Source organism: Eulemur rufifrons, chromosome 17, assembly GCF_041146395.1.
Source record: "Eulemur rufifrons isolate Redbay chromosome 17, OSU_ERuf_1, whole genome shotgun sequence".
Taxonomy (NCBI): domain Eukaryota; kingdom Metazoa; phylum Chordata; class Mammalia; order Primates; family Lemuridae; genus Eulemur; species Eulemur rufifrons.
The window spans coordinates 91,616,720-91,644,286 of NC_090999.1; the positions used below are offsets into that span (position 1 = coordinate 91,616,720).

Consider the following 27,567-nt stretch of genomic DNA (forward strand, 5'->3'; position numbering starts at 1 on the left):
AAGGCTTTCTAGGTGGCTTCCAAATTTGTGTTGGATCCAGAATGGCTGGGGATGCTGTATGTGAGATAACACAGGTTACTCAGTCCCCGGACATGGGTCCATGGCGTACTGGAAACCTGGGCTGGGAGGCAACACCAGCACTACGAGCTGACTGGCTGTGACCCCGGGTTAAGTCCCTGATACTCTGATTTCAGATTCCTCCTCATGTATAAAATGGGGGTGGGACTGGACAACATCTAAGGGCAGCTAGCTCTAATATTCTATAATTTCTAAGACTGAATCATACTGATCAAATTAAAATCTAATGGCTCATAATACCCAAATTCATTCAAATAGTTCATAAAAGAATTTCATTATAGACCGAATTGCAGGGATGTGATTTTAAGAGGAAAGGCAGTTTTGTTTTTCAGTGAATACATTCCTAGATTGGCGGAAACTGACTAAATATAAAAAAAGGGAAAAACTATGTTTCTAATACTTTACATGGAATGGTGAAGAGTATTTTGTCTTTGGATGACATATCTGTCCAGTTATGTTTAGAAGCGGGAATTTTTTCCAAGATATTAACACCTTATAAAAGTATTTGTCTTATAATAAGTTGGATTAACTTAATTGATGATAACTGAATAACTATTAACAGCAGTCCTCAAATATTACAAATCAATTCACTGACTATGTGTAAAGCAGGTTGAGATTCCTATACACCTTCTGGGAGTTTAAATCTTTCTTTTGTCTTTCTCAAATGAAGCCTCTTTGCCTGGAATAATTATTCTCTTCTAGCCAACAAAAATGAACTCTAATTTTAAATAGGTATTATTAAATCCCACTGAAATAGGCTTCGTGCAGATGTATTCGCTAAAACATCCCTTTATTGACTGTGCACAGTTATTAACGATTCACATTTCACTTTATCTACGGAGTGGAAGAGCATTTATTCTTTCACTAAAGAGTTAAGTCTTCCGGGCAGCAGCAGGAGCGCAGAGCTTCTGCCTACACAGCACTGTCCTGTGACTGTGAAGCGCCTCTACGGTGACACAACAGGAATAGGTAAGACAAATGGATTTCTTCCTCCCTCCATCATCTCCCTCCCTGCCAATACACTCCTCTTATTTTATAAAATGCCAATAAGTAAACAGTTCGTGCACTGGTACTTCCATCAATCAGAAGAGGAACTTCAACATTTATTTGGCACCACTGAGTTCAGAACATCCTTTAGGGCTCTGTGAAAGTGACGAAAGGAGTGTGAGACCATGGACATTTCTTCAAGAAGATGCTTTATGGAAAGAGAGGTTGAAAATCATGAGGGCATTAGTCAGCCTCCAGCACTTTGCTGCTCAAGTTTCAGGAGCTGCTTTTCAAGTTTTGAGGTGTTTACCCGATGCATCATCAGAAACTGGCCATTCAAATGAAAGACAGGAATGTCAAATTTATACCTTTCATACCAAGCAGAGTTTTCTGGAAGTGTGATGTCCACCTCCTGTAAAATAAACTGAAACACAGACAGACTAAAGCTCTGCATTTGAGAGACCACGGAGCCATGCAACAATTGCAGCGATGAACTGATCCCCAGACCGTTCCTAAACTGAGGGGTGTTTGTTGTTTGTTTGTTTGTTTTAGGTCCACAGTGATCTAAAGTCCCTGATATCCAAAACCTGACTGGTTTCATTATATTCCCCACCTCCCGATCTTGCTACTTTTCTGTTATACCTGTAACATTCAGCACCAGGGCACTACTCAGATCCCAGTGAAATAAAACATGTCCCAATTGGGAAGCTGCCTGAGAGTCAGGACAGAAGTGCTGTAAGGATGGGAGAGGTGTGATGGTTTGCTACATGAAAACACTTCCATGGAAATTACAAAACAAAATAAAAGGAACAGGGACAAAAGTTTAAAGAAAGCACGAATACCACACCTGCTAGTTAACTTTGACTCACTTAAGAATCAGAGTAAGAAAACCAGCACTGCTCAGAGAAAAACACTTATGGGTAATGAGTTTTATGGAAATCAGCACTAAACTTTCTCTCTGAAGAATAGAAAGAAAATTTAAATGAAAAATCATTTAATCTCTTTTCCTAAAGAAAAGATCCAGGCAGATACTTTATACCACATCGAATATGCATTCCGTATACATAAAAGCTACACTCTATCATATTACCCTGTTTTTATAAGGTTTGAGTACTTCCTTGGCTTCCTCACAAAGGGGGCATGGATCCTACAGGAAGAAAAAAAAAAATCAAGCCATTAAATACAAAGAATGGTATTTGGCCTAACAAAAAAACTGAAACCACAAGAAGCAGATTCTACTTATATTAAAAGACAGTTTTTTACCAGGTTAATTACAGTTTTATTTAGGAAGCAAAATACTACCATAGAATCTTACAAATAACTAGTATTTCATGGTAGAGAGGCTCTCTGCATTTTTTGGTTGTTTTGTTTTGATTTTTCTTCATCAATCAATGTGTACAAAAATAAATTTATATTCTTACTATTTTGCACTGATCTATCTATGTAAGGGCTTGTCAGGAGCACCTTTGTGGTCTCATATAATGGACCTGGTTGACACCAACAGAATGGCTCAAAGTTTGTCTGGACCAGGAAGCACTGAGCCTAGCAAGCCTGTTTTCCCAATCAGTCCACAGGAATAAATCTGTTAGGATAAAGTTAGATAGTAATCGCCCCATCTTTAAAAAGGGAAAAAAATCTCTATTCACTTCAGATGATGATTATATTCATAACGTTTTGCCTGTTTTCTTATTACAAGTGTCAACAACAGGTTTCCAGGATGAAATTTTCACCTGAGGAGCAAGCGTTAGTGTCCATTGTTGTTTGTACTCTTAAACCATCTAGTAGAGAAGTCTGCTGAGAATACCATGGACCATTGGCAGATTTTTAAGGCTTCTCAGCCCTTGACTCCATGAACAGGGACTAGCTATAGGTTCTCTTGCATGAGCTCAAAATAGAGTCAACATTACTGATGCTTATATGCAACCTGCTTTTTAACGTGACAGAAGAGATGAGTTATTATATAAAAGAGAAGCTTCCTCCAGCTTAACTCATGCTTGCTTTGAAGTAAGAACCCAGACCATGTCAAAGAGTCTTTCTGGCCCCAATTTCCTTGAGACAGAGATTTAGGCTCATCATGTTATCATCAGCATTAGCGATAAACAGATTATGGATAATTTGTAATGTTTTAAGGTAATCATGCTGAAATTTTTTGAGAAAGTTTCAAAAAGTCAGTATAGGATCTTAAAAGCAAAAGCAGAACAAGAACATTGTAAACTGCAGAAGTATCAAATGTACCAAAAATTTGCTTTTATATTAAAAACTTTAGAAGAGCCTAGATCAGGTTTTTTGTTTTGTTTTTTTAAACTTGGGGTCCATGGAAATCTATGCAAATTATATATGCAAATTTGATGTGTTCATCAAATTTTAAAAAGAATAAGGAACCAAAAAAGGGTAAGGCCCAGTGGTCTGGATCATTCAAACATCCTTCTTTAGGATTTTCCATGGCACTTGTTATTTACTCCATCCTTAAATTGTAGTGGGTTTGTTGGTTTGGCTGTCCACCACCCAATCCCCTTTCTTGTAGCAAAAGTGCTGTGATTTTGCTTCACAGGAACTACTCTCTGCACGTGGCAGACTCCATTCTTGAGCAACAAGGGGGAACACCTTACTTAGGCTCAAGTAATCAGCACATCTTATCCCTCTTGGCTACAAATGGCTCAGGAATGGGCCAGTCAGAGCCAATGGATAGCCAGGAGACGTTTGCTGGAGTTTCTGTAGATGTCTGCGCTGTGAGAGCTGGGGATTGGGATTGCTGCAGGCATCCAGGAGAAGAGCCAAAATAAGGACAGATTTAACCCAGAGGATGTGCAGCTGAAGAGATGGGTTACATGCTTAGTTCCTAAATTAAGCTATTCCTGAAACTAGACCAACGCCCAAATCCCTTTTACCTTTAAGTCACTCTGGGAAGCACTTGCTATTCTTTATAACTGATTGATAGAGTACTGACACTGTACTTTTAAATATTTCTTTTACTGGATTGTGAACTCTTGATGGTGAGAGTGATAATAATATCTTATTATGTGTCTAAGGTGCGGATCAAGCACTCAGTACAAATATTAAACTGAACAGAAGGTTGGTGTTTTTTGTTTCTGTTTTTTTAACAAGTGTTTTTGGCTACCTTAGCCGCTGCGCAAACTGAGATACAGTGTAGAACTGCTAGGCCGAGTGAGCAACACTGGCCATAAGGGATATTTTATCTCTGTGGCTAATTCTCACATGCATTTCCCATAGCAGACTTTCAGATGATATAATATTTTTGGTTCCATAATTTCCAATAGTGCAGTATATACTTAATGGATATGAAAAGCAGTTTAGATTAAATATTCTCAACAAGAAGTTTATTTTTAAAAACGAATTAAACTTTGTTATTAGGTAACTGTCAGATATTTAGCAATTGACTGCAACAATTGCTAAAATGCCTGAAATCTAAGAAATCTATTAAAAAGACACCTTTTTTCTTTCAATTGCAGTATTCATAAAAGTTACTTCTATTACCCTGTACTTTATTTCTTTTTTGATTATAAATCATACAAAATGATGTTAATTAGCAAAAAGTAATCAGTAATGTCTATATTATAAATTTCAGGGCAAAAAAACTCTGAAAAATGTTAAACTAGTTTTATAGCATAAAACTAGTGTTAAAAAGATAAGAAAATAAGCACAATCCAATCCTCATTATTCATGGATTCCACATTTGTGAATCTGCCTACTTGCTAAAATTTATCTGCAACCCCCAAATCAATACTCAATGTGCTTTTGCGGTCATTCACAGACACGTGCAGACACACAGTGATGAAAAATTTGAGTCACCAGAAGTGCTCATTCCAAGTGGAGGTTGAACAAGGTGATGCTCTGCCTTCTTATTTCAGCTCTCATACTATAAACATAAGTTAATATCCTTTTCATGGTCTGTGTAGTGCCATGGTGTTTTTTTTTTTTTTTTTTTTTTTTTTTTTTTGCATTTTTGTGCTTATTTTGGGGGATTTCACTGTTTAAAGTAGCTCCCAAGAATAGTACTGAAGTGCTGTCTTGTGTTCATAAGCACAAGGAGGCTGGGTATGCCTTATAGAGAAAACGTGTGTTAGATCAGCTTCATTCAGGCATGAGCTATAGGTGCCATTGGCTATGAGTTCAGTGTTAATGAATCAACAGTATATATTAAACAAGGCATCTTTAAACAGAAACATATATAAAACAAGGTTATATATTTGATTGGTTGATGAGAACACTGTGGCCAGAGGCTCAAAGGAAGCTACCCTGTATTTTTCCTAGAAGCAATGGTTCAGTATTTGCTAACTGAGTGTTCATGGTGACTTTATAGAACATAACTATCACAAATACTGAGAATTGATTGTATTTATAAATGATACATCTGTAAACACCCATATTATAACCTATTGTCCATTTTTTTTCAATGTAGGGGACAGATGACCATTAAATACATTAATTTACTCTCTGGTAGTTATGAAATAATGGAGTGTCTTGGCAGGCAACAGAGTTACTGCTGTTCTGCTGATAGAAAAATTGAGGAGCAGGTTTGAAGGTTTACTCCATTGTCTTTGCTTTCAACTTTGTCTCCTTTTCTTACACATGCAACTTTCTTTACCCCCAAATTTTAATACTTTATATTTTTAAAGTAATAATTTTACTTTTTCACTTTGTACCTTTGTGAATAAGGTCAGCACCGGCAGAGTTGTCTTAGAGGCAGAGAAATTTCTCAAGAAGAGTCCAAAGGAGCATTTGGTAAGTTGCATGCTATTTCCTTGAAACCAGAGCATCTTAATTCTGTCAAAAGAAAAATAAACCAATAAACTTACGTGCCCTAGACTTTGCTCCCTACAACATGAACAGTAAGTTGCATGCTTATGATGGAATTTGAAGGCTTCAGAATTGTTTCTTTGAGTCCAGGAGTGTCAGAGAGACCCAGAAGTTTGGCAAGTCTCTATGATGCCTCAATATTCACTGTATTCCAAACAAAACAGAAGTTAGAATGGGGAAAAAAATCCATATTTATGGATTAGCTTTGTGCCTAATAATTTAGTTTCTATAAGTAAACTGTATGCGTTTGTTAATCTGAATACAAAATTAAATTTCACCTGCAGGTTTTATCAGCATCCCCATGATCCCCTAAAATATGGAGGTTTCTTGACAAGGTTTGTAGTCACAAGGACAGCTTATCTTATTGGCAAGTATTCAACAACACCTAGCCACTGCCACGGTAAAGAAAACAATAAGTAAGCAGCACAAGTTCCCTCGCTGAAGGTTCAAACTATCTCTTACGAGATCTATGCTTCTCCCACCACAAGAGATGGAGAAACACAAAGCTGTACTTAGAGAACTACAGGGGGAGAATCAGGCTGAGTTAACTTGTCAGGAAAACAATATCTGCTCAACTCCTTGAGAAGTATTTTAAAAGGAGATTGTCATAACTTTCGAAAACCTCACGCACAAATGTAGTGTTTCTACTGGAGATATTCCAATACGAACAGCTTGGTAATAGCAGCATGCCAAACACTAGGCTTCGAGCTCCCTCATCCTGCTACTTTGCTCAACATAAGACACCCTAGTTATTCCTAGTTATTCTACTGAGCCCCTAGCTTTGTCCTTAAAACTATAAATATTATAATCCCACTTTTAAAATAATGTGCACTGTTAGATTTGTCATTTATCAATATTCCCAAGATGAACTCATCCCTAGGATCATTGTTTCTTTACTTTACTCTAGCTCTTCAACTTCCCTTATCATGTCCCCCTCCCTTATCTTTGCAAGTTGTGACTGCAAAGTTTCTTTTTGTTCCTTGAATACCCAAAGGATCATTTTCTTCCTCAGAATCTTTGTACTTGTTTTCCCTCTGCATGAAAAACTCTTAAGTAGCTTCTCCTCATTTGGCTTGGGCCTTGTATCACCTCCTTGGCGAATACCTTACCAGTGTTGGCCAGCCCATCATTCTCTGTTTTTATACTTTGCTATCATTTTCTTTTGCCCTTTACTACCTAAAATTATTTATGTCCATCCACTACAATGTAAGTTCTGTAAGAACAGGTATTTGTTTACCCCTATATCTCCAATCATGCACAATTAACCTGGCAGACAATAGGTGCTCAAATATTTGTTTGAATATTAAAAGTATGGAAGTGAGCCTTTCTCACCTTCTTTAATCTCGCCCCTAACTCTGATCAGACACTCAGTGTGGACCAGAGTCACTATTTGGGCCTATCTCATATTATAATGAAAGGTTAGTGCTCCTTAGAGTGTCCACAGGTTTTGGGCTGGAGCACTGTAGCTGGTTCTATTCCCTTCACCACCACCTCGAATCTCACCCTCCTCTGCTCCACAGAGCACAACTGTATTAATTAAGTGCTAATCTTCACTGGCGACCAGGCTCCTCAGTGTAAGATTAGCCTTAAACTCATTTCAAACAGAATGATATGACTTTAAAGAAAACCACTAACCCATATCAAACTAGAATAAAGACCACAGGACAAGAAAATTGGATACTGATCCCGAAAACAATGATCTTTCCTTTATTCTTAAGCCTTGACTCTTCTACTTCCATCTGGATCTCCATGGTATCTAAACCATCCTGATAATGCATAAAAAAGGAATGTTATGAGAATTTTGCAAAGATCTGCTATCCAGAGTTATTCCAAGATGTAAAGTGGCTCTAAACAACTTCACAATATTCTGTGCTACTCTCAACTAAATGTTAAGCCCTGGTACATACATTCTCTATAAATTCAGCAGAATCAACAACTCCAATAGGTGAACATGGTTGGAGACACAGCCTCTAAACACAGCTTTGTCTACATAGGGTACAAATTGAGGGGTGTGGGGAGAGCCATGTTTATGCCAGGGAGAGATTTCTGCATAACTGGATATGGGAAGGCTCTATGCAGACAGTGACACACCCTCCTAGGATGTGGAGTTAAAGAAGTTGTACTATCTACATATGGAGGAGAAAGAAAATAAAAAAAAAGCTTTATTAAAGGCAGAAAAATAGTCCCTGGAAATGAGAAGAATGAGGCCATCGATTGCAGTGACCTAAGACTACAACCAGGACAGTGAACTGCATCAACAAGCTTTTGGTGGAGGGATTTAAGATTTATTGATGTCTGGCTGGCAAGAAAAGGAAAACTTATTGCTTTTACCTAGCTAAGCTGAGACTGAGGTGTTACGGCTTTAAAAAGAATTCACATTCACAATGGAAATCTGCTTCAGAATTTCCAACATGACAAAACACAGCATGTGGTCTTGGTTGCACCCAAGACAAATAAAATCTGTCATAGTAAACAGAGTTGCTATTCATTCCAGATTTGCTGGAATATCTGTTCAACCAACCAGAGAGCTAAGCAAAGTCTTCAGTGATGCTACAACTATTCTCTTTATAACTAGTTCTCTTTTCCACTTTTATTCTCCATTTCTACTTTTTTACACATTTTTAATCACTCAAACATGGCACATTTGTTTACTGAGAAATCCATCTGTATTATACAATTTTACTACCTGCATATTTTTCAAATACCCTAAGGAACATGCATTTTACCATACTGTTAAATTAACATATTTCTTTGGAAGCACAGTATTACAAAATTATATTAGGATCTGATATAAAGTAAAGCTCCCTATACCTCTTCCAGGCAGGTAATATTAGGCTAACATTCCTTACTTCCTGGAGTCACTTAATTCTAGAAAAGAAAAAGTAAAGTGAAAAATGATATACTTCAGTGGGAACTCTATAACATTCTTCTTAGAACATTTTACTAACTCTGTAAACCCTAACACCATTGCTGTCAATTTCACATTCACCAAATCATGCCTTCTTGAAGTAAAACCTTAATATGGGCTACTCTGTCAATGTGACATTTTCATTAGTTCTATTATTTTTGAACAGTATCTCAGCACTATAAAAAAAAAACATCCTGAAAGGTGGTCTCTGCCTGTTAGTTCATGACTGTGAGAAGACAACACGTTTTTGATTATGACATTATGTCATTGAATTTAGTCATGAAATATGTGTCCTTACTACACACACAGACACAATTTTGTTCTTTGTATTTTGTTATATGCCTCTGTGGTATGAGCAAAAAGAGCTGTGTTCATAATATCAAAGAAGCACAATTGGGTCACCTTTGTCACAGACTAAAAAAAACCCAAAAGGCATAAGACTGGATTTAGAATGTGCTTAAAACAAACTCCGCAGCCTAACAATAAAGATGGTGACTCCTGCTGTTTCAAGTCCAGTGCCCCTGAGAGGCACGGATCACCCTGAAAGAGAAAGGAAATGCTGGCCTTTCAACAAAACTGAGGCTGACTCCAGTGGTCTTTACGGCAGAATCAAACACAACATGGCGGGGAGGACTGATTGGACCAATTCGCCCTCCTTGAAACAAGATAAGGAAGATAACTTAACTTTACAGCGCTTTCCCTGCGAAGCACTGAAGGGCGTACCATTAAGGCAACTGATACAGTTCAGAAAGAAACCGGGTCGTCTGAGTCTTTATTAAAGATTATTCATTTCTTGCACGAGAAGCTGCCCCAGCTATGGCAGCACATCACTTACCTGGGGCTCCCGGATCCTTCAAACGCTGTGTGTGTCTGATTAGCAGGGAAACAACATTGTTCTCGCTTGAGTAGAGAAACTGACCTTCACTGACCAGAATTTTTATTCAGACAAAGAATCCTTTAGCACACCAAATTTCCAAGCTCACATGATCCTCCCACAGCAAACGGCAGTGTTAGTTCATGCGCAAAATCAAAAAGTCTGTATGAGCCCAGGTACCACCTTGGTTATTAACAGATAATGTTGGAGCTTCTTCACAAAAGTATAATGTAAATTTAATGCCCAGCTGACGTTAACCAAACACTACTACGTAGCTCTCACCGAACCTGTATCCCTAAAAGAAAGGTTCAAGTCTTCCGTTCAGTCACGTGGGCAACATGAGAAGTACTCCATTTCACATTCATTGCCATCTAAGTATAATGTTTCTATTTTTACCCAAATGACTAGACACATAGACACACCCCCCCCCCACCTCTTTTGGGAACAAAACCCATTATTTTTGATTACTAACGGTTTATTTAATAAGGTGAGGTTGCTTTTAGGAGACTCATCTGGTCACTAGGCTTAAGCCAGGGAGAGGGAAAGCCGATGCCTCCCCAGTGCTCCTCTGTGCTTTTGGTCAGTCAGCTGTGTCCAAACCTCCCGCCCTCCCGAACAAATGGGAGCCTAGCCTGGGATCTTGGGTGCAAGGGCAAGAGAGAAATTGGCTCTTGTGGAGCCAAGAGTGGCAGGAGAGGCACTGAACGGAGACAAAACTGAAACTGAAAATTGAGCAGATACTTTAAGATGTCAATTCCAAGGAGCCAAGCTGGGGTAGAATGAGGCTACAGAACAGAAACAGGGAATAGGGGGTGGAAGGCCCAACCCAGAGTGGGGCCCTGACTCCCTGGCATGGGTGGGATTTCAGGTGCTTTTCTAGAGCCTCAGCCCCAGCAGTCAGGCTACCTGGCCTCAGGGAATTGCTAAGGAGGTGGAGCCAACTCAGACGACAAATACCCTGAGCTAACCACCCACGTGTGGGCCCAGCTGTACATGGTGTCATGCTCAGTTCGTTCTCATTATGCAGTCTGGACTGCACAACGCATTAAACCACGAACAGGCCTGCATCACGCCCCAGCCCGGGGCAGCGAGAAGCAGCTCCTCACACCACATTCCCTCCACGCAGCTTCTACTTCCACATTTCAGTGCCAGCAGGTTCACCACACGGGGGACCAGAGAAGCCAGCAAGGGATCAGTCTCCAGAAAGGATTGACGGTCACATGAGTGCCTAGAGACAAAAATCCTTTTTATTTCCCTTCAAATTATTACTATAACCATAGAATTTTCAAGCATCTAGATGTCTTTATTCTACAGTTTGACTCAATGGGTGCTACATTAAATTGCATTGAACACACTGCTCTGTGAAACAGTTCTTTAGCTGTTTGAAATGAGGGCCATGCCTATCCAATATGATTATAATTATATTATATTTACATATCCATCACTTACTAGATGCATGCTCCCTTCACCTCCTGTTTGAAATGTGGGCCTTGCCTATCTAATAAGATTATAATTATATTATATTTACATATCCACCACTTACTAGATGCATGCTACCTTAACCTCTTCTAGTTTTCAGTAAAATTAAGACATTAAAATTTGTCTTCATCCTGCTTCGTATTTAGCTATTTTTTTCCCTTCAAATAAAGCTCTCACATGGAATAATCAACTCCACTTGCTAGATACAAGTAACACGAATAACAAATGTATTTCAGTGGATTCAGGAGGAAGATGTTGAATTCTTAACTGAAATAATAAAAATTGTGTCAGGCTTCATAGTGATTAGTGAACCAATGTCGTCATTCACTTAATTGTTCCACAGTAGGGAGGGAAAGAAGGATTAAAAATAAATAAGAGATGATCCTAACCTAGCACTAAAAAACCTAGTCAGAAGGTAAGACATGTATATGTACAAGGAAATTAGACATACAGGAGATACGACAAAAGGGTCGCATAATTCAAATGTTTTAAGAGAAAGGGAAAGAAAAGTACTATGGGCCAAGACTGGAAATGGTTTTACAAGAGAGATGAGTATCTTGAATCATTTAGGATTTGGATATGTAGAAAAAAGGTAAAGCATTTGGGGTTAGACACAAAGGTAATGAGGTAGGAATGCCACAGCCATTCCATGGGGGAAACCCTAAATGAGGCAAAGAGACTTCTGCTGAACAGTGGAAAGTAAGTTTGGAAGGTAGACGAGGATGACACTGTGGAGGACTTTTGGACTTTTAATAGTGGTTACGCAATGTCTAATTTGTTGTGTATGTCTTGAGAACCAATGAAGAGTTTTGAATGAGTGATGTGATAAAATCAACATTTTAGAAGATTAATCTGGTGGGAACATGCAAAATGGACTGCAGAAAAAAAGGAGAATGGAGGTGGAAGAGAATTAGAGTCAGTTAAGACAATCTAGGTATGGGATGAGAGTCATTCATTCATTCAACAATTATCTAATGTTTTCCACGTGTCAGACGCTACTATAGGTGCTGGGTGATGAACGCGATGAACATTGCTCTCATGAGGTCCACATTCTAATGAAGATACTCTTTAATATCAGACCATATCAGATAGTGATATGCACAGGGGAGACAGTAAAACACGGTGATGTGATGGTAACTAAGGTAGGTTCTTTAAGGTATTCTCTGAGCAGGTATCATTTGAGCTGAGACTAAAGGATGAAAGGTGCAAATATCTCAAAGGAGCATTTCAGGGAAAGCAAACGGGTCAATGCAAAGGCCCTAAGGTGAGGACAAATGTGACTTAGTGTAAGAAACAGAAAGGATAGTATGGCTTAAGCATAGAACACAGGGGAAGAGGGGAAACAAGCAGGAGATGGGGCCTCAAAATGGTGAGTAGGGGTCAGATCATACAGGCCTTGTGGGCTTCTTAAGGAATTGAGATTTTATTCTAAGTATAATTTTTATTCTAATATTTAGAGGAGGGAAGTGATGTGATCTCATATATACTTTCAAACGATTACTTTAGCTGCTGTGTGAGGAATGGATTATTGGGGGGCAAGAGTGGAAGCAGAGACCCAGTTAGGAGGCTACTGCAGGAGTCTAGGTGAGAAAGCACAGTGGCCTAGACTAGAGTGGAAACAGAGCCAACAGGACTTGCCAATGAGCTAGACATGGGGCGTTAAAGAACAGACGGCAGTAAGGACCATCCTAGTTTGGGTCTTGGGCCTCTGGGTGAGTGGCAGTGCCATTTATTAATACTAAAATGAGGAAAACTGAGGTAGGAACAGATTGAGAAACATGTGGGACCAAGAGTTAGGGACATGTTGGAGCTCAACACAGGTTTGGTACTCAGGAAAAAATCCAGGGCTAAGGATAAAAATTTGTGTTTCCATTGGTTTAAGGATTAAATTTACTGCTGTGGAACTAGATGAAATCACCTAAATAGCACAGAAAAAGAAAAGGGCCCAGGACATATCTCTGAGGCGATCCAACAGTTAGAGGTTGGGTAGAAAGGAGCCAGCAAAGGACACCTGGTGGGGTAGGAAAAAAACCAGGAGAGCATGTCGTAAGAGAAGGCAACAGAAAGTGTTTCCAGAATGAGGGAGGGGTCCACTGTCAAATAGAGTGATGAGTGCTTGACTAGAATAGGGACAGTAAAATGGTCTACCACAAATCAGAAGGGATGTATCTGATGTTGCTTCAAAGCAATTAAATCTTCTGACCAACACCTACCTCTAAAATGAACTACTTTGACAGGTTCTTGCCTAATTTAACATCTTAACTAAAAGGAGATATTTCTGGTGAAGATGGAGATAGTGGGCTGGAGGAGAAGAATGAAGGCAAAAGTTGACTGGGTATCTTAAGAAGAGATAATAAATGTAAAAATCTTCATATAAGGCAGAATAGAGAAGTAAGGCCTAACTACTGATTACTAAATAATACCACAAGTAAGGTATTGGTATTATTAACAATAATGATTCTATTGACTGAAATGTGCTTTTATTGGCCTCAAATGGAAGATTTAAATATCTAGAAATAGCAGTCTCAGAAATAGGGAATTGTAAAACTGAAAAATATTTAAAATGGAAAAAGCTTAAAGTTTTAGATTGTGAATATTATTTAAATAGGAATTTCTAAAACATGACATGACTAAAGATCCAACATATTTATCCACTATTAAGGATGTCACTAAGTCTAGGTAAGATTGATTAGCAAATACCTTGGTACCAGGTGTTGGCTTAGTTTAGCCAGGCCTCATAAAATTGTAGAACAGGGGACTGAAATTTAGTTTTTGAGGAATCAAGGTTTCCCCTTGATAGGTTTTAAGCAAAGGCCAGTTCCCTTCCAGCTGCTCTTTTCCAATATTTGTCTTTGTTTCTCAAAGGGAAAAATTCAGTACCATTATTATTTTACCAATGATATCCTCAATCCACGTTATGTCAAAAAAGAAGCTGCATAGGTAATTATAAAGTTGGATTTTATTGATAATCTTTAAAGACAAAACTTGTTCCAAGCAGTTCTAAATAAGCTGTCTAGAAGGTCAAAATAAATATAACTCAACACAGCTCCCACCAACTAATCAGACAGGGAAATTAAGTATAAATGGTGTAATTCTTCATTTAGAACTTTAAAGTTACTCTTCACATAGAGTTTCAGTTGGAATTCAGCATGTTTAAATTCCCTGAGTGCATTTTTAGGTGAGGATTTCATAAATATAAACCTCAAAGAGAAAGGCAACTGCCACTAACTAGTTGAGACACTGGGTAAATCTTCATCTCTTTAAGCCTCAGTTTTGTCAACTGTTAAATGGAAATGCTACCACTTGTCCTGACCCAGAGGAACTGTGCCTGAAGCTTTGGGTCCTCAAACTTTCTTCTCATCAAAGAACGGGAAATCACATGCTTAAAAAATGCCATGGGAATAGCCTGTGACTGCATGAGGCCTTGAACAAAGAATCTGAAGTAGTTTTTACCTGTAGGAACCTAAAATTCTCAGCCCTTTAAAGAGGACCCAAATTCACTTTTAGATCCAGATAGAAGTGTAAAGGCACCTGCTCATTGCAAACTCTCTCCTCTCACTCTTCAATCATAACTGGGAAGCCCTGATGTCAGAAAGGACAGAGGTGGGCAATGGGGGAGGTGACACTAAAGTGGCCAGGCACTCATCCTCCAACTATCTAAGCATCGGAGGTGGAAAAGCTCCCCCTAAAAGGAAGAATAATGCATTTTTCTTTTTTACTATTAGACACATTCTAAAAATTATTTTTCATGATCTTGGTATTCTCTTCCACACCCAGAAGCACTACCATCTTTGCCTTGGAAGAGACAAATGTGAAGTGGAAGGGGAGAAGAATCTTCATTGTAAGTAGGAGTTTGTTTTAGAATCTTTAGACCTTAGCAGTCACACTTTCCAGATCACTGCTTCAGAGAAGTCTACTAGGTAATGGGGTTGGCGTACACGACAATGTCAGTGAAGGGTTTCCAGAAAAAAAAATCAGCTGAGAAAAATAAAATGATGACGCTAATGAAGAACAGTATCATACTCTGATGATACACTGCCTCTAGTACCCGGGAGTCCAAAGAGAATTCTGGACTAATCCCTGTTAACACAATGGGGTTTGCACACACTGTACCTCACCTCCATCCTCAATCCCAAAGACACTGACTCAGCAACTGGCCTGAAGCCAGAACAGCATATTCTGAATTCAGAGTGTGCAACAACGTTTGGTTCAATTATGACATAATGGCTGCAAAGCTGTTCCTGAAAGCCAAGAAAACCTGAATAATGTGGTTGGGTTATATCATACATGAGGGCTTAATAGAGTTTAAAAACCAATTTGGAAATTCCTTCATTCCATAAAGATAGCATCAAGATGAGGGCAAAATCATTCTAGTTCAAGGGATGGGAACAAAGTGCATAAGGAATTATGCAGACTCCTTTCCACATTGTCCTTCTTAACCAGCATGACCCATTCCCTGTGTAGATATCTCTGATACTTAGTACTGACCCGGGAAGAGGGCAATGTCGTTAAAACATATTAGTCTTATTGTACCCAGCGAGTAATGCCAGTTTCCTTGTCATTTAAGAAGGACACAATCCCATTTCCAAAAACAACTGTTTGTAATTCAAAAACTATCTACCAGGCAGTATCTTCCATTTGTCACTAATATTCCACTTATTTCCAATTCATATTGCCAAAGAGATAAAGTTATCCTCATGACCACAAAACACTTGAAAGATGTTTTCATTCACTCCTACCCATTTTGTAGCAAATGGCTATGGACATATGAGTTCTAAATCCAGCACTTCCCTGGACTTGTGATACAAGACCTCAGGCCTATAGAAGTAGAGTTCAATCTGAATGTTGAGAACCATCCACTCTTGAGGTCAGGCCCTGGCAATCCTCAATTATGTGAGATTCTGTAATCTTTTAAGTCCTATGCTGTTTATTTTTAACAGCTATCACTGATGGAATATTTGATATTTTGGAACTGGGAAGTGACTCTGGAGATTCCACCTGCTTTACAGATAGGAAATTAATGTTTAACCTAAGTCTTTCATACTGTGTTTTTTGGTTCCATTCTCTATATTTTTTCTTTGAACAATAACATATTTTTATATATAATGAGACCAACACAGAATTTCAGAAGTAGAAGGGATCTCCAAGTTCATTCCCCTTTCTTCTAAAAAAAAAAATCTCAAAAAGCTTTATATATTAATCCTCAGGGTATACCAAATAACAGACACCACATTTTATATAAGACTTAATTAAGGATGCAGAGAATGAGGAAAGTCTCAGTTTCAGATGGCAGAATTCTTTTACCATAAAAATGAGGTTCTGTTCTCTAAATCTAAGAAGATTCACATTAATTTCATTTTTGAATCTGGAGAAACAGCTCAATTTAGATCTCTTTTTTCCAGGCTTATGTCCTAAGTTGCCTTAGCTGACTGAATTTCCATTAAATAATAGTATCCTTTCTCTTGGCGCACTTGAAGGACTACATGTTTTAAGAAGTAAGGAGTTAAAAAAATCAAATAATTCAAGGTCTTGTCCTTCTCTCCTGACTAAACTGAAAATCATTTCCCCACTATTTCATGATTCATATGAAAAAATACTAGAACAATGAGAGGAAATTCATTTGTTTTCAGTTGTAACATTCTGGTTTCTGCAGCAATCCCACTGGCAATAGGAGGAAGCAGCATGTACCACATGATCACCCTAGTACAACACAAAAAACTGTCAACTTTTAACTCCTTTGGAATGCTGTTAGTAAAGTAGAAAAGACAAGTATGGATTTCCTTCAATATTATTTGAGCAACCTATTTAGACTTAAAATGGCAACCATATATAGGTCCTCTACCCTTAAGGCAGGACCAAACCAAGATATTGGTGCTCTAAGTAAGCTAATAATTAGGTACACCTTCAACTGGATACTCTTCAAATATTTGCTGAGCAGGTGTCTGGGTGAAGAGTTAAGCTCTGCAGGCCTGGAGGTTGTGTGGAGACATTTTAGTGGAGCCTTTCAGCTTCAATATTCCACTCAGCACAACAAAGGCCCTGCGACTGACCAGGTCAGATCTCTTTGGAAGGCAGTTTGGTGACCAAGAAACAGAGCCCTCCCTGCTCCATGCTATTTATTAAAGCATTACTTCTAACTTCATCTAGTAACCTCCTTTAGGTTATTGTTTTATATTATATTGCCTAGCTTGTTGCATTCCCAATGATGTTTTCACACTCCTTATAGATCTAGCCTCCCTTCAGGGGCACTGTCTTTTCATTTCTGTAGCATGTACTGAGCATTTGCAACATGCCAGGTGCTGTGCCAGGTACTGGAAATATAAAAGTGATTAAGATATTGTCCCTGCCCTTAAGGAACTCACACCTTGGGCAGGAGAAAGACTGATAAACAAAGAACACAATACCACAGTGATGAAGGCTATAATAGTAAAATGGCTGTAACAGATTATTACTTTCTGGTGAAATGGTCTGAAATGCTTGGAGATGGATACTTTCTAAAAATAGTAGATACTTTGAGGTTTGCTTCCATCTCTAGAAACTTTAACTTTGGTAAGGACTGGAATAAAAGTAACGTTTTCATGCTTCCTGTTCCCTGTGGCTGTACTAGGATGGGGAGTTATGGATCTAGAATCATACCTATGCTAAACTTAGCCAAAACTTTTCATTTTGTAAATTCTTCCCCAAATGATTTTGTCCCTAGAACTTGCTATGTGATACTAGGAGAAAGACGGAGAAAGTTCACCTACTCCCTGCTATCTATGTAGCTACACATACCTGATCCAGATGGTTTCTCCCCTTCAATGTAATTGCAAACAAGATTAAAACCACATTCAGGAACTATTCCAGCTGGCTTTTGGCTTCCTCTGATGTACACTCCTTGAATAAAGCAGTGGCAAAAATTTGATTTAAAATAAGGAACATAAAATAACTCACTACTTGTACCAGATCACCTCAAGGTTCTGCTATGTTTGAAACCCCAAGCCATACCATTAGAGTAACTGAATACATCAGCCAGCTAGAGTATGTACCAGTTATTAAATAAGAAAACTTTAATAATAAAAAATATAACTTATTTTGAAGGCATCTCTCCACAGTGCCTCTGGGTACTTTCAAGCTAGGCATCTTGGAACAAAATAGAAACACAGGCCAATAAACTCCCAAGTTGGAAAATCCTCATTTCTATTACTTACCTGCCAACAGTCCATCTAAATAAAACCACATGGCCACATACGCCTCTGATAAAGGAGACAAAAAAAAATATTGATCCTTCCTTGGCAAATGCTGCTGACCACAGCAAGCAAGGGGATTCTGTCTAAAGCACCAACCCCACCAGTCTCAATTTTCACAGCAGGGCCTTTCTGGTTCCAGGCAATTCCTCAGCAGAGCAGGACCCAGGTTATTAGGCTATGCCATTTCACACAGAACCATGATATAACAGATCCTTCCCTGTCCTTGAGGAGCTGAGAATCTTGGGGTCACGCTAGGCCAAACTGTGTGTGTGTGTGTGTGTGTGTGTGTGTGTTTAAGGGCATTAAAATATAAAGTACTAAATAAACACTATCTATTAAGAAGCAAGAATAAAGATCGCCCATGTGAAACACTCCTTGTTAAAAACAGCCTTAGAAAGTCACATGCCTATTCATGTTAGTGACAATTTAGTGGGGACTTTTCTACCCTTTGACTTACTAAAAAATTGTATGAGCTGTTATGTGTCCGGAGTGACTGACAAGGCTAAGTATTTGTGGAGAATTGTACAGTTTCTGATTTATTCTTTCATTGTTCAGCACCCAGAGGGCTGCTTTTGCCCAGTAGAGCAGGGAGGAGGGTCAGACTGCTGGTCCAGAGAGCCCTGGCACTCAGTGTTTCTGCTGCACCTTTCAACCTTTTCACCCCAATTAAAGGTCAACATGGCTGCTCAAAAATATTTATTTAAAAAGGCAGTCATCTCAGCGGGCTGCCAAGTGTGATTATATTACCACTTCACAGAATTCAATTAAACCCGGGACGGGGAAATCTGTGAATCCCTGGAAGAAGCATGAAGTTTAGATGTTTTCTGTTTTCTCTTAAAAAAGCTTTCTTTTCCCGCCCATCATTTATTTGCTTCCCAGGGCGCGCGCGCGCGCGCGCGCTCTCTCTCTCTGACACGCGCGCGCGCGCATTCATAATCCCCCCTCCCCCCGCAGTGGTTCATGGATTTATAGCTCCCGGTTTAATTAAATTCCCTCTAACGACAGTCGACATTGGCAGCGTGCGGCACAGCGTAAGGCTCGCGGGCCTCCCTCGCCCGCCCGCGCGCCTGCTCCAGGCCGGGGAGCCACGAGCGCCCACCCTCGGCGCGGGGCCACCGGCACCCACCTGAGCCTCGGGCCGCCAACGTAGCCGCTTCCGCCCCGCCCGGCACTTCCGCCGGCGCCCGCCCCGCACCCCGCACTTCCGCCCCGCGCACGCCGCCCGCAGGCTCTGCATTTAGCTCAGGTCCGGTCCCACCGCCGCCTTCCATGGTGGCTGCGCGTGAAGAGAGTGACGCAAAAAACAAGGTCAAACTGTAAAACCCCTTCCCCCCCCCAAAAAAAAAAAGGCCACGGAAGAGTGACCCTGCGTGGGTGGGAACCATTTAATAACGAGCCTCAGGCGAGGCAGCCAACTTTCTGAGACCGTGCAGTGCAGGCCATTTACATGCATGTATTTCATTTGTTAATGTAGCATTTACTGTCCTCCTCTGGGTCCTGGCTGAACTACGTTATGGGGAACACGATGAGCAAAACTGGCAGCCCTACCCTCCCCAAACTTAAAATCATGTAGGAAAGGCAGACATTAGGAAATTATCCTTTATTAAATAGAGCGTGCATTGCTTCAGCTAAGTGCTTTGAAGGGAAGGAATATGGACTTGTAAAAGGACGAGTGTGATCCAGTTTGAGCTGGAATGTGAAGGGCGTCGGGCAGGGGCAGAGCTCTCCAGGTTGAGGGAAGGGTGGGGCTGGAGGAAGCTCGGTGGACCCACACCGGGAAACTGACCAGTGTGGCTGTGGCATGGAGGGAATGGGGCAGAGAGGTGGAACAGGCTGGATGTGGTTGGCAAGATACAGCCATGCAGGGCCTTTCAGGTTTGTGCTAAGAATTAACTGGAGGAATTTGTTTTGCTGTTTGTATGTGGGAAGGGGATTGAACTGATTGCTTTTCCATCCTGAAAGGATCCCTCCGTTTTGGGAAGGAGATGAGCAGGGTTTAGGATAGGCAAGAGCAGAACAAGCAGGGCAGTCAGGAAGCTCCTGAGTAGTACAGGTTCCAGGTGTGGTGACTTGAATGGTGGTGATATAAATAGTGAGTAAATGATGGATAACTAGTAATACCCAAAGCTAACAATTATTGATTGCTCACCAAAAGCTTTACACTCATTAGTCTGTTTAATCCTGAGAACAATCCTATTAAGTATTATTAGTACCATTTTACAGATGAAGAAATGGAGGCTTAATAACTTGCTCCAGTTTTCACGGCTAGAAAACGACACAGTTGGAATTCCATCTCCTGCTGTCTGATGCTAGTATCCAGGCGCTTACCACTGTACAGCCAATGTGTACTCTGATTTTAAAAAAGATAGAAAGCAAACCAAGGTCAGGAATGAATCCCTTAAACAAACGATAGTGAATATGTGACATTGTTAGAGGACACATTTAGAAAGTAGGATTTTCAAGTTCTTACTTTAACACATCAGCATTTGCTGATAGCTAAAAGGGGATTTCGTGACTGTCAACAGACTAGCTATGGTTATTTTTGAGTTGTTACACTCTGATAATACCTAATCTTTCTGGAAAAAAAAAACAAACAACCCACAGTCAATAGATAAAGTGCACTTTAATAGTTGCTGATAGAATATCTTTAAAGTAGCTATCTTGGGTCTAGTTATAAACACCTTGGTGGAATATACATAGCTTACATTTTATGGAGTGATAGAAAAGTTTTCTAGAAATGTAATTCCAGATCAGCTTTCAGATTTCATTTCTCATTGGAAAATGAAGCTTCATAAAATAAATTGGATTTATGAAACCTGATTTCATCTACTGCAGGAGGAGAATGGATTCATGAAGGCCAGCAATGAAGGCTTGTAGCATTGTCCATGGGTAAACTTCTCTAAGGAGTGAAAAATTCACGAATTTTCATTATTTGAGTTTAATTGGTAAGAATTTCTTTTGTTAGGTGATGGCACAAGACTTGGCGCCTCCATATTATTGTTTTGGTTGACAGCCGAGTGCTGTGATGTGTCTGAGAATCCCTGAGAACTCACTGTGGTCCATGAGCCAGGGGACCAGTTTGGCATCTAGGTACAGTGCTGAACATAGGACATTTGCTTGGGAAAATATCTGGAGTCTGACCAGAAAAAATGAGATTGTCTACAAAATAAAAAAGGACAACAAAAGCAAAATTAATAAACACTTATTAAATGGTCACAAAATCAAACACTGTGTCAGCTTCATTAAGGGATGGATTTCACATTCATAACCTCATTACCTTGGAAAACAGTTTTTAGATGAGACACCTTCACTGAGTTTCTGAAAATAGGTGATGAGTGTCAAGAAATCATAGCATATTTTAAGTTAATTACTTTAGCCAAATACTTTCAAAAGCAAAACTATAAAAATCCTTTTATAGCAAAATTATTAAGTGTGGTATGTGTCCACGTGTTAATATATTTCGAGTGATGTGAAAGTAAGAATGTTTAGAGAATATCAAGGTCTTAAGGTAGCACTGGATCTTGTACAATTTTGTTCATTCAAAACATTCTTGTCACAGGTGTTTGACCTGCTTCTCCTAGTCTATGTCTGGACTGAAATTCTATGCTATGCCCTGGGAATCTGGATAGGACTGGTGCAGGGATCTCTCCATTCTGGAATGTTAGTTCAGAACTCACCTACGTTGAGCTCTTCAGTGGTTAGCTCTGAGGCTCAAGCCTGCTCTAGAGTAAGCCTGCTGGTACAGTCTGGTCTGCAACTCTTGCAATAACTCTGAGGGTAGTACCTGTTCTCCCAGAGACAACCTCGAGCCAAGCTTCCCTCCTAAGGCCTCTGAAGGGCTGGGCGTGTGGGTGTGGAGCTAGACATCTTCACTCCTGCCCCCTTGGCTTTGCCTCTAGGAGAGCAGGAGTAAAGTGACGGCCTTTGATGTCAATGTGCTCCCTTCAGAATGCCTTAGAAAAACAACGTATGTCTTGGCAGGTAGTGGCTGTCACACCAGCTCTATTTTACAGTAACCTGGCTCTGTGCTGCCACTCATAGAACATGCAATCTGAACTTTGACTAGGAGGGATGATCCCAATGATTGCCACAACTGGGTGATGTAATTGTTACGGCGGAGGTGTTCAGAAAACTGGTAGGTTTTCTTTCCTGGTGTTTTTCTGGTCTTTATAGTGCACATACTTGTTTATCTGATGAGCGTCTCATCCCCAGTACTGCAAGCCCTGCAGGAAATGATCTGTAAGGGCCAGATATTGTGTTATGTTTAAGGTCATGGAGAAAAACAGTGGCAACCTCCCAAAGAAAAGATGGGCTTCTGAGTCTGGGATGTGTTGGGTCAATGGGGTCACTGTTGACTCCCCCCAGGCCAACCATTACAGGAAACAGAATTATAAACCCATCTCACCAGGGAAGAATGGACCTCAGAAGCTTGATTTCTATATCCCCTTGGACATTTTAAAAACTCTGCTCTTGTGCCAAACATTCAGAGGAGAGTGCAGAAAATTTTAAAAGGAGAAAAATGTTTATTTGTTTTAAGGCTTGCTCAGTAATCCACTTAGGCCATTTACATAAACAGCCTTTCCATGTAAACACCATTAATTATGCAGTATAAGAGCCAAATAAAAATGCTAAAAAATAAAATTAATTGTAGAATAAATTAGTATAGCTTGGCTGCACATATATTATAGAGAAACTATAGACTTTTACATTTTATCGAGGGAGGAGAAAGTGTGATTTTTCTATTGTTTGAACTACTAGGATGGAACCAACAGAAATGACATTGTACAGGTGGATACCAAATCTGTTAAAGTTTAAACCCATACTGGCAATGAAATTACAGTTTTCACAGGGACCTTGACTTGTGCCTCCCTCTTTATCTGTCTTGAAAAGATTGTGGGGCAAGATGGGAGTTGAGTGTCCTGTGGATTTTCCCAGAACGTTAGCTGGAGCAAGACCATTGTTGTCTGCTCCAAAATCAGTAGCTTCCAACCTCTTTTCACCTGTAATAACAGAAGATTGCTTGTGTCTGTGCTAAAGGAAATGGATTGTGTGAGCCTGCCAGGCACAAAGGAGAAGGGCAGGATCTGAAGCTGTGAGGAAATATGGTATAGAGGACCTTGTAGTAGCAAAAACAGTACACATTTGTATCGCCCTTTGTAATATTCCAAGGGTTTTCAGAGATATTATTTAGTTTGATTCTTCACAATAATTCCGGACTCTAGGGTGTATATTTTTACCAAACCTATTTTACAGACAAGGCAACTGAAGTTTCCAGAGGGAGATCCCAATGACACAGGGATTGGAAAGCATTTCCTAACTTCCGTCTGTATTTTTTCCACTATTTCATTCACACTTCTCTTTAAATGTAAACGAAGAGAAACATGGTTCAGTTCATAGCAATATTTTGTGCTATGTAGGATCTTTTAAGAATGTTTGAGTGCATTTACATCATTTCCTCAGGGAAAGTTTTGTTTTACCCGGAAAGGCAGGAAATGGAGTTGAAATGAGAAAAGTTTTTCATTTTTATGGATTAAACACATCTGTTATGTTCCGTAAGGCTGGATCTTAGAGCCTTAAACCAAGATCTATGCTGGGTAGATTTCTCACAGCATACAGAAAGGAGAGTAAAAAGCACCTTCTGTGACTCCTGGTTCAGATTCACACCCCTCCAGGGAGCCCTGTTCAGACAAAACAGAGCAGCCGGCCGATCGGTCAGCAAGAAAAGAGACTGCTGTCCTCGAATGTACCCCCCACATACCCAACAGTCTTCCACAAAGTTGAAGTTAACACTTACTGCTCAGAAATATGCTTAATATTTTACTACATCATTTGCTACGTCTGCATAGCACAAAGTAAAGGGAAATTATCTTTCATTTATTCTGAATAATGCTTACTGAGTACCTACTATGTGCCAGAGCTAAGCACTAGAACTTGTGTTGAACCAGACACACGTGCCCTTTGTGATAGAATTCTCAGTCAAGTGGGGGAGATTAATGTTAATCAAATGATCACAACAATAAATATTAAATGCAGAAGTCCCTTTTTCCAATGACAGGAAGACCAGTAGCTAGTTAATTAGAAAACACAGTTAAAGTGGGAAATCATATACACATATATATTTAAACATTTTATTTTTTACTTAAAACACATAAATGAACATCCATTTGCCAAATTTGATAGAACCAAGATGTTTTCTTTGTGGATTGGTCTGGTAACTGAAGTTTTATTCTTTCCGGCATAAAGCCCACTCAAAATGACATATGATGTACATATCATCTACAAGTTCCAGTTTCAGATGCTTTAAAGTGGAGGGAGAACTTAGGGACACTTGTGAAGTAATTTGAATTCACTTAGCTTCTTATTATTTTCCCCCCAATCTTTTACACTTGTCTTGCCTGCAACTAATTTAAGAGCAAGTATTTTCCCCCAGCTTTATCAGGTCTTTCCAAAGCATTTAACTTAGCTTTCATAGAAACAGTAACTCTCTTTTTATGCTCATATTTGGTCAGTTTGTGGGATATTTAATTAAACTACATAATTATAGTAATCAAGTACAACTGCCATAAACAGGTTTGGAACAAAAACAACCCACTCTCAGTAAGCATAGGCTCAGCTGGTGGGAGCAGGAGCGCTGAGGGGGGCGTTGGCAGAAGCCACACGTGCTCATCATGCTCTGGGCAATCCGTCCATACATTTTACAGAGGGATTTGAAAACATCAGATAATTCCCCAAGGTGCTCAATTAAGAGAGCTTCTATTGTAATTAAAAAGTAATAAACGTTACTAAGGAAAAACATTGGGTACCTTAAAGGTATGTGACTGGGGAGTGTGCCTCAGCCCTGGCGTAGCAGGAAAGCACCTCAGAGGATGCACTGCTGACCTGAGATCAGGAGACGATTAGAGACATCTCAAAGAGGGGCTAGGACGGGCGTCTGGAGAAAGTGTTCCAGGCAGCAGGGGCTGCAGGGTCCGTGGTGTGAGGGTGGAGGGAGGATGTGTTGACAGTGTGGAACTGAAAGAAGCCAGTGTGGCTGGGGCAGAGAATGGCAGCAGGGGGCCGGTCCAGGCTGAGGCAGAGGGAGACAGAGGCCACTTCTGCACGCGTTCCAGGCTCTGCCCAACACGGGTCTTCAGCCCTACTCACGCCGCGAAGCTGCTGCACGTGACGCAAGCTTCTGCGGCTTTGATCGAGAGCAACAGCCAGTTTATGGAAATCAGACCACCACGTCTGATCTGGGCACTTGGATTGTTTGCTTTTCTAGTCTAAATACACTGTTGGTTGTGGGGAAATCTATTTTCTTAACCTCTGGCACCAGGATTTCTCTTGGGGAGGGAACTGTCCTTAGTCAGGAAAATGCATTCATCAGCAGCTTGTGGGTCAAAGATGAGGACCTGAGGGTAGGAGTCAAGATAATAAAGAGATCTCTGCTGAGAAAGAAGAGGGAGTGAGAGAGAAGGAAGGGGAGTGTTGTATCGGTTTTCTAGGCCTGTCGAAAGAAACTACCACACACTGAATGGCTTAGAATAACAGAAACTTATTCTCTCAGTTTTGGAGGCTAGAAGTCTGAAACCAAGGTGTCAGCAAGGCCAGGCCCCCCATGAGGCTGTAGCCGGAATCTTTCCTGGCCTCGTCCTGGCTTCTGCTGGTGGCTGGCAATCCTCGGTCCAGCTCCTCCTCTGCCATCACACGGCGCCGGCCCTGTGTGTCTGTCTGTGTGTCATCTTTTCTTATAAAGACGCCAGTCATGTTGGCTTGGGGTCCACTGGAATAACTTCATCTTAACTTGCTTACGTCTGCAAAGACCCTATTTCCAAATAAGGTCACATTCACAGGTCCTTGGGTTTAGGACTTGAATGTATCAACCCATAACCGGTGTGAAGGGAGAGAGGCGGGAAGGATCAGAAAAAATGTGGGAGGTTAAGAGACTAGGGTGGCTACAGCCAGTAAGAAATTGCTGGTGGTGGGATGGCTGAAAGGGCCACTAAGGGGTTTTAAAGTGATTTTCTTGCAGTGTAAGATGTGACAGCCTGCAAAATGTCTCCCCATTGTACCCAGGGTGGCAACTCCCACCTTTACAGTGAAAGTTGTACTACGCATGTGCTTGTTGATGCTATAGTGGTGGAGAAGAGGGGGCAAGTGACAAGGGGTATCACTGGGAAGGACTTGGGCCCTACATGAAGGTCACTGGTATAAAGGGTTTAACCATAGGAAACCTCCAGAGAACAATTCAGTAGGGACTGGAAAGCTGGAGACAGAAAAGTAAATCTGTGACTGTAAACCTCTCTTACCTGGCTCTCAGATATTCAGAGAAATGTTGGATTCCATCATCTTTAGCATGGGAGTTTGGCAACCTTACCTCCATTTTATTGGGCTAAAACCAGGGTTTCAAATATAATTAGGAAAAATCTCTCTCTTTACTTGGTGCTATCTGCCTTTTTAGGATACAGTACAGGCTTTAAGGTGTTTAGGAATTACTTTTTTAAAAAATTCAAAAAGAGAGGTATCTACATCTCTTGCCCTACCATTTTCTAAATATAAAAATTCCAAATAGACTATGACTTTGATGGTGGGAGAATGTTGTCCAAAGTTCAGTTTTCATTTCTTAGCAGTTTCCTTCCTTACTTCAATAAAACTTTACATTTTATTTCTGGATCGGTGGCTGAGGTGCCGAAGCTCTTCCATGGCATTCACTCAGGTTGGCGCCCCGACTCTCAGAACAAAGGAAATGATTTCCTGTAGTGAGTCCAGATGTTTGCGTTCGGCATTATTGCTATTCGTCATCGAGTCTGTGAGTTGTACAAAATTAAATCCTTCCTCGAGGCTTGGAAGGGAAGACAATCCTAATAATAGTTTAATGTCCTCAGAGCAAAATATCCTAAAGTGGGATACCGTCTCCGTGAACCACAATCCTGCACCGCGGCCTTTCTGTTCATTTCTGTGCCTCATTTGCATTGGTATTTAACACAAATGTGGTTTTAAAGCACATAAAACCCTCTTTATAACCTAAGTAACTGGCAAATGGTTAGAATAATTAATAAAGCAGAGTGGTTTTTTTTTTTTTTTTTTTTTTTTCCTGTAAGCAGCTCAAGGAAAATGAGAAAATTTGCAGCTGGCAAAGGCATTACTTGTGGAGAATACATCATGCCTGTGTGGAAACTTTCACCCTTGTCTTAGGTGCTTCATGAACACTGAGG

At 40.2% G+C, this 27,567-nt stretch overlaps 1 protein-coding gene across 2 annotated transcripts; it reads right to left on the minus strand.

Moving 5' to 3' along the window:
* Positions 1–967: 967 nt before the first annotated feature.
* C17H5orf63 (chromosome 17 C5orf63 homolog) lies at positions 968–19,551 on the minus strand. 2 transcript variants are annotated; one of them, XM_069492407.1, is made up of 5 exons: positions 19,500–19,551; positions 17,919–18,020; positions 5,730–5,850; positions 2,156–2,212; positions 968–1,489 (listed from the first exon to the last, which is right to left on the minus strand). In XM_069492407.1, exons 3-5 carry the CDS (start codon positions 5,841–5,843, stop codon positions 1,313–1,315), a joined length of 348 nt encoding a protein of 115 aa, XP_069348508.1. In that variant the 5' UTR covers positions 5,844–5,850; positions 17,919–18,020; positions 19,500–19,551; the 3' UTR covers positions 968–1,312. The 2 variants fall into 2 exon arrangements, with proteins under 2 accessions (XP_069348508.1, XP_069348509.1); XM_069492408.1 differs by lacking the exon at positions 17,919–18,020 and having other exon boundaries at positions 19,500–19,527.
* Between the last annotated feature and the right edge of the window lie 8,016 nt (positions 19,552–27,567).

Bases quoted from the DNA above. Each gene is read 5' to 3' on its own strand.
- C17H5orf63 (XM_069492407.1), bottom strand. From the start codon at position 5,843: ATGCTCTGGTTTCAAGGAAATAGCATGCAACTTACCAAATGCTCCTTT. The intron at 2,213-5,729 runs GTACAAAGTGAA...TTCTTCCTGTAG, and splicing joins TGCTGACCTTATTCACAAAG to GATCCATGCCCCCTTTGTGA. The intron at 1,490-2,155 runs GTAATATGATAG...TCTGTGTTTCAG, and splicing joins TCAAACCTTATAAAAACAGG to TTTATTTTACAGGAGGTGGA.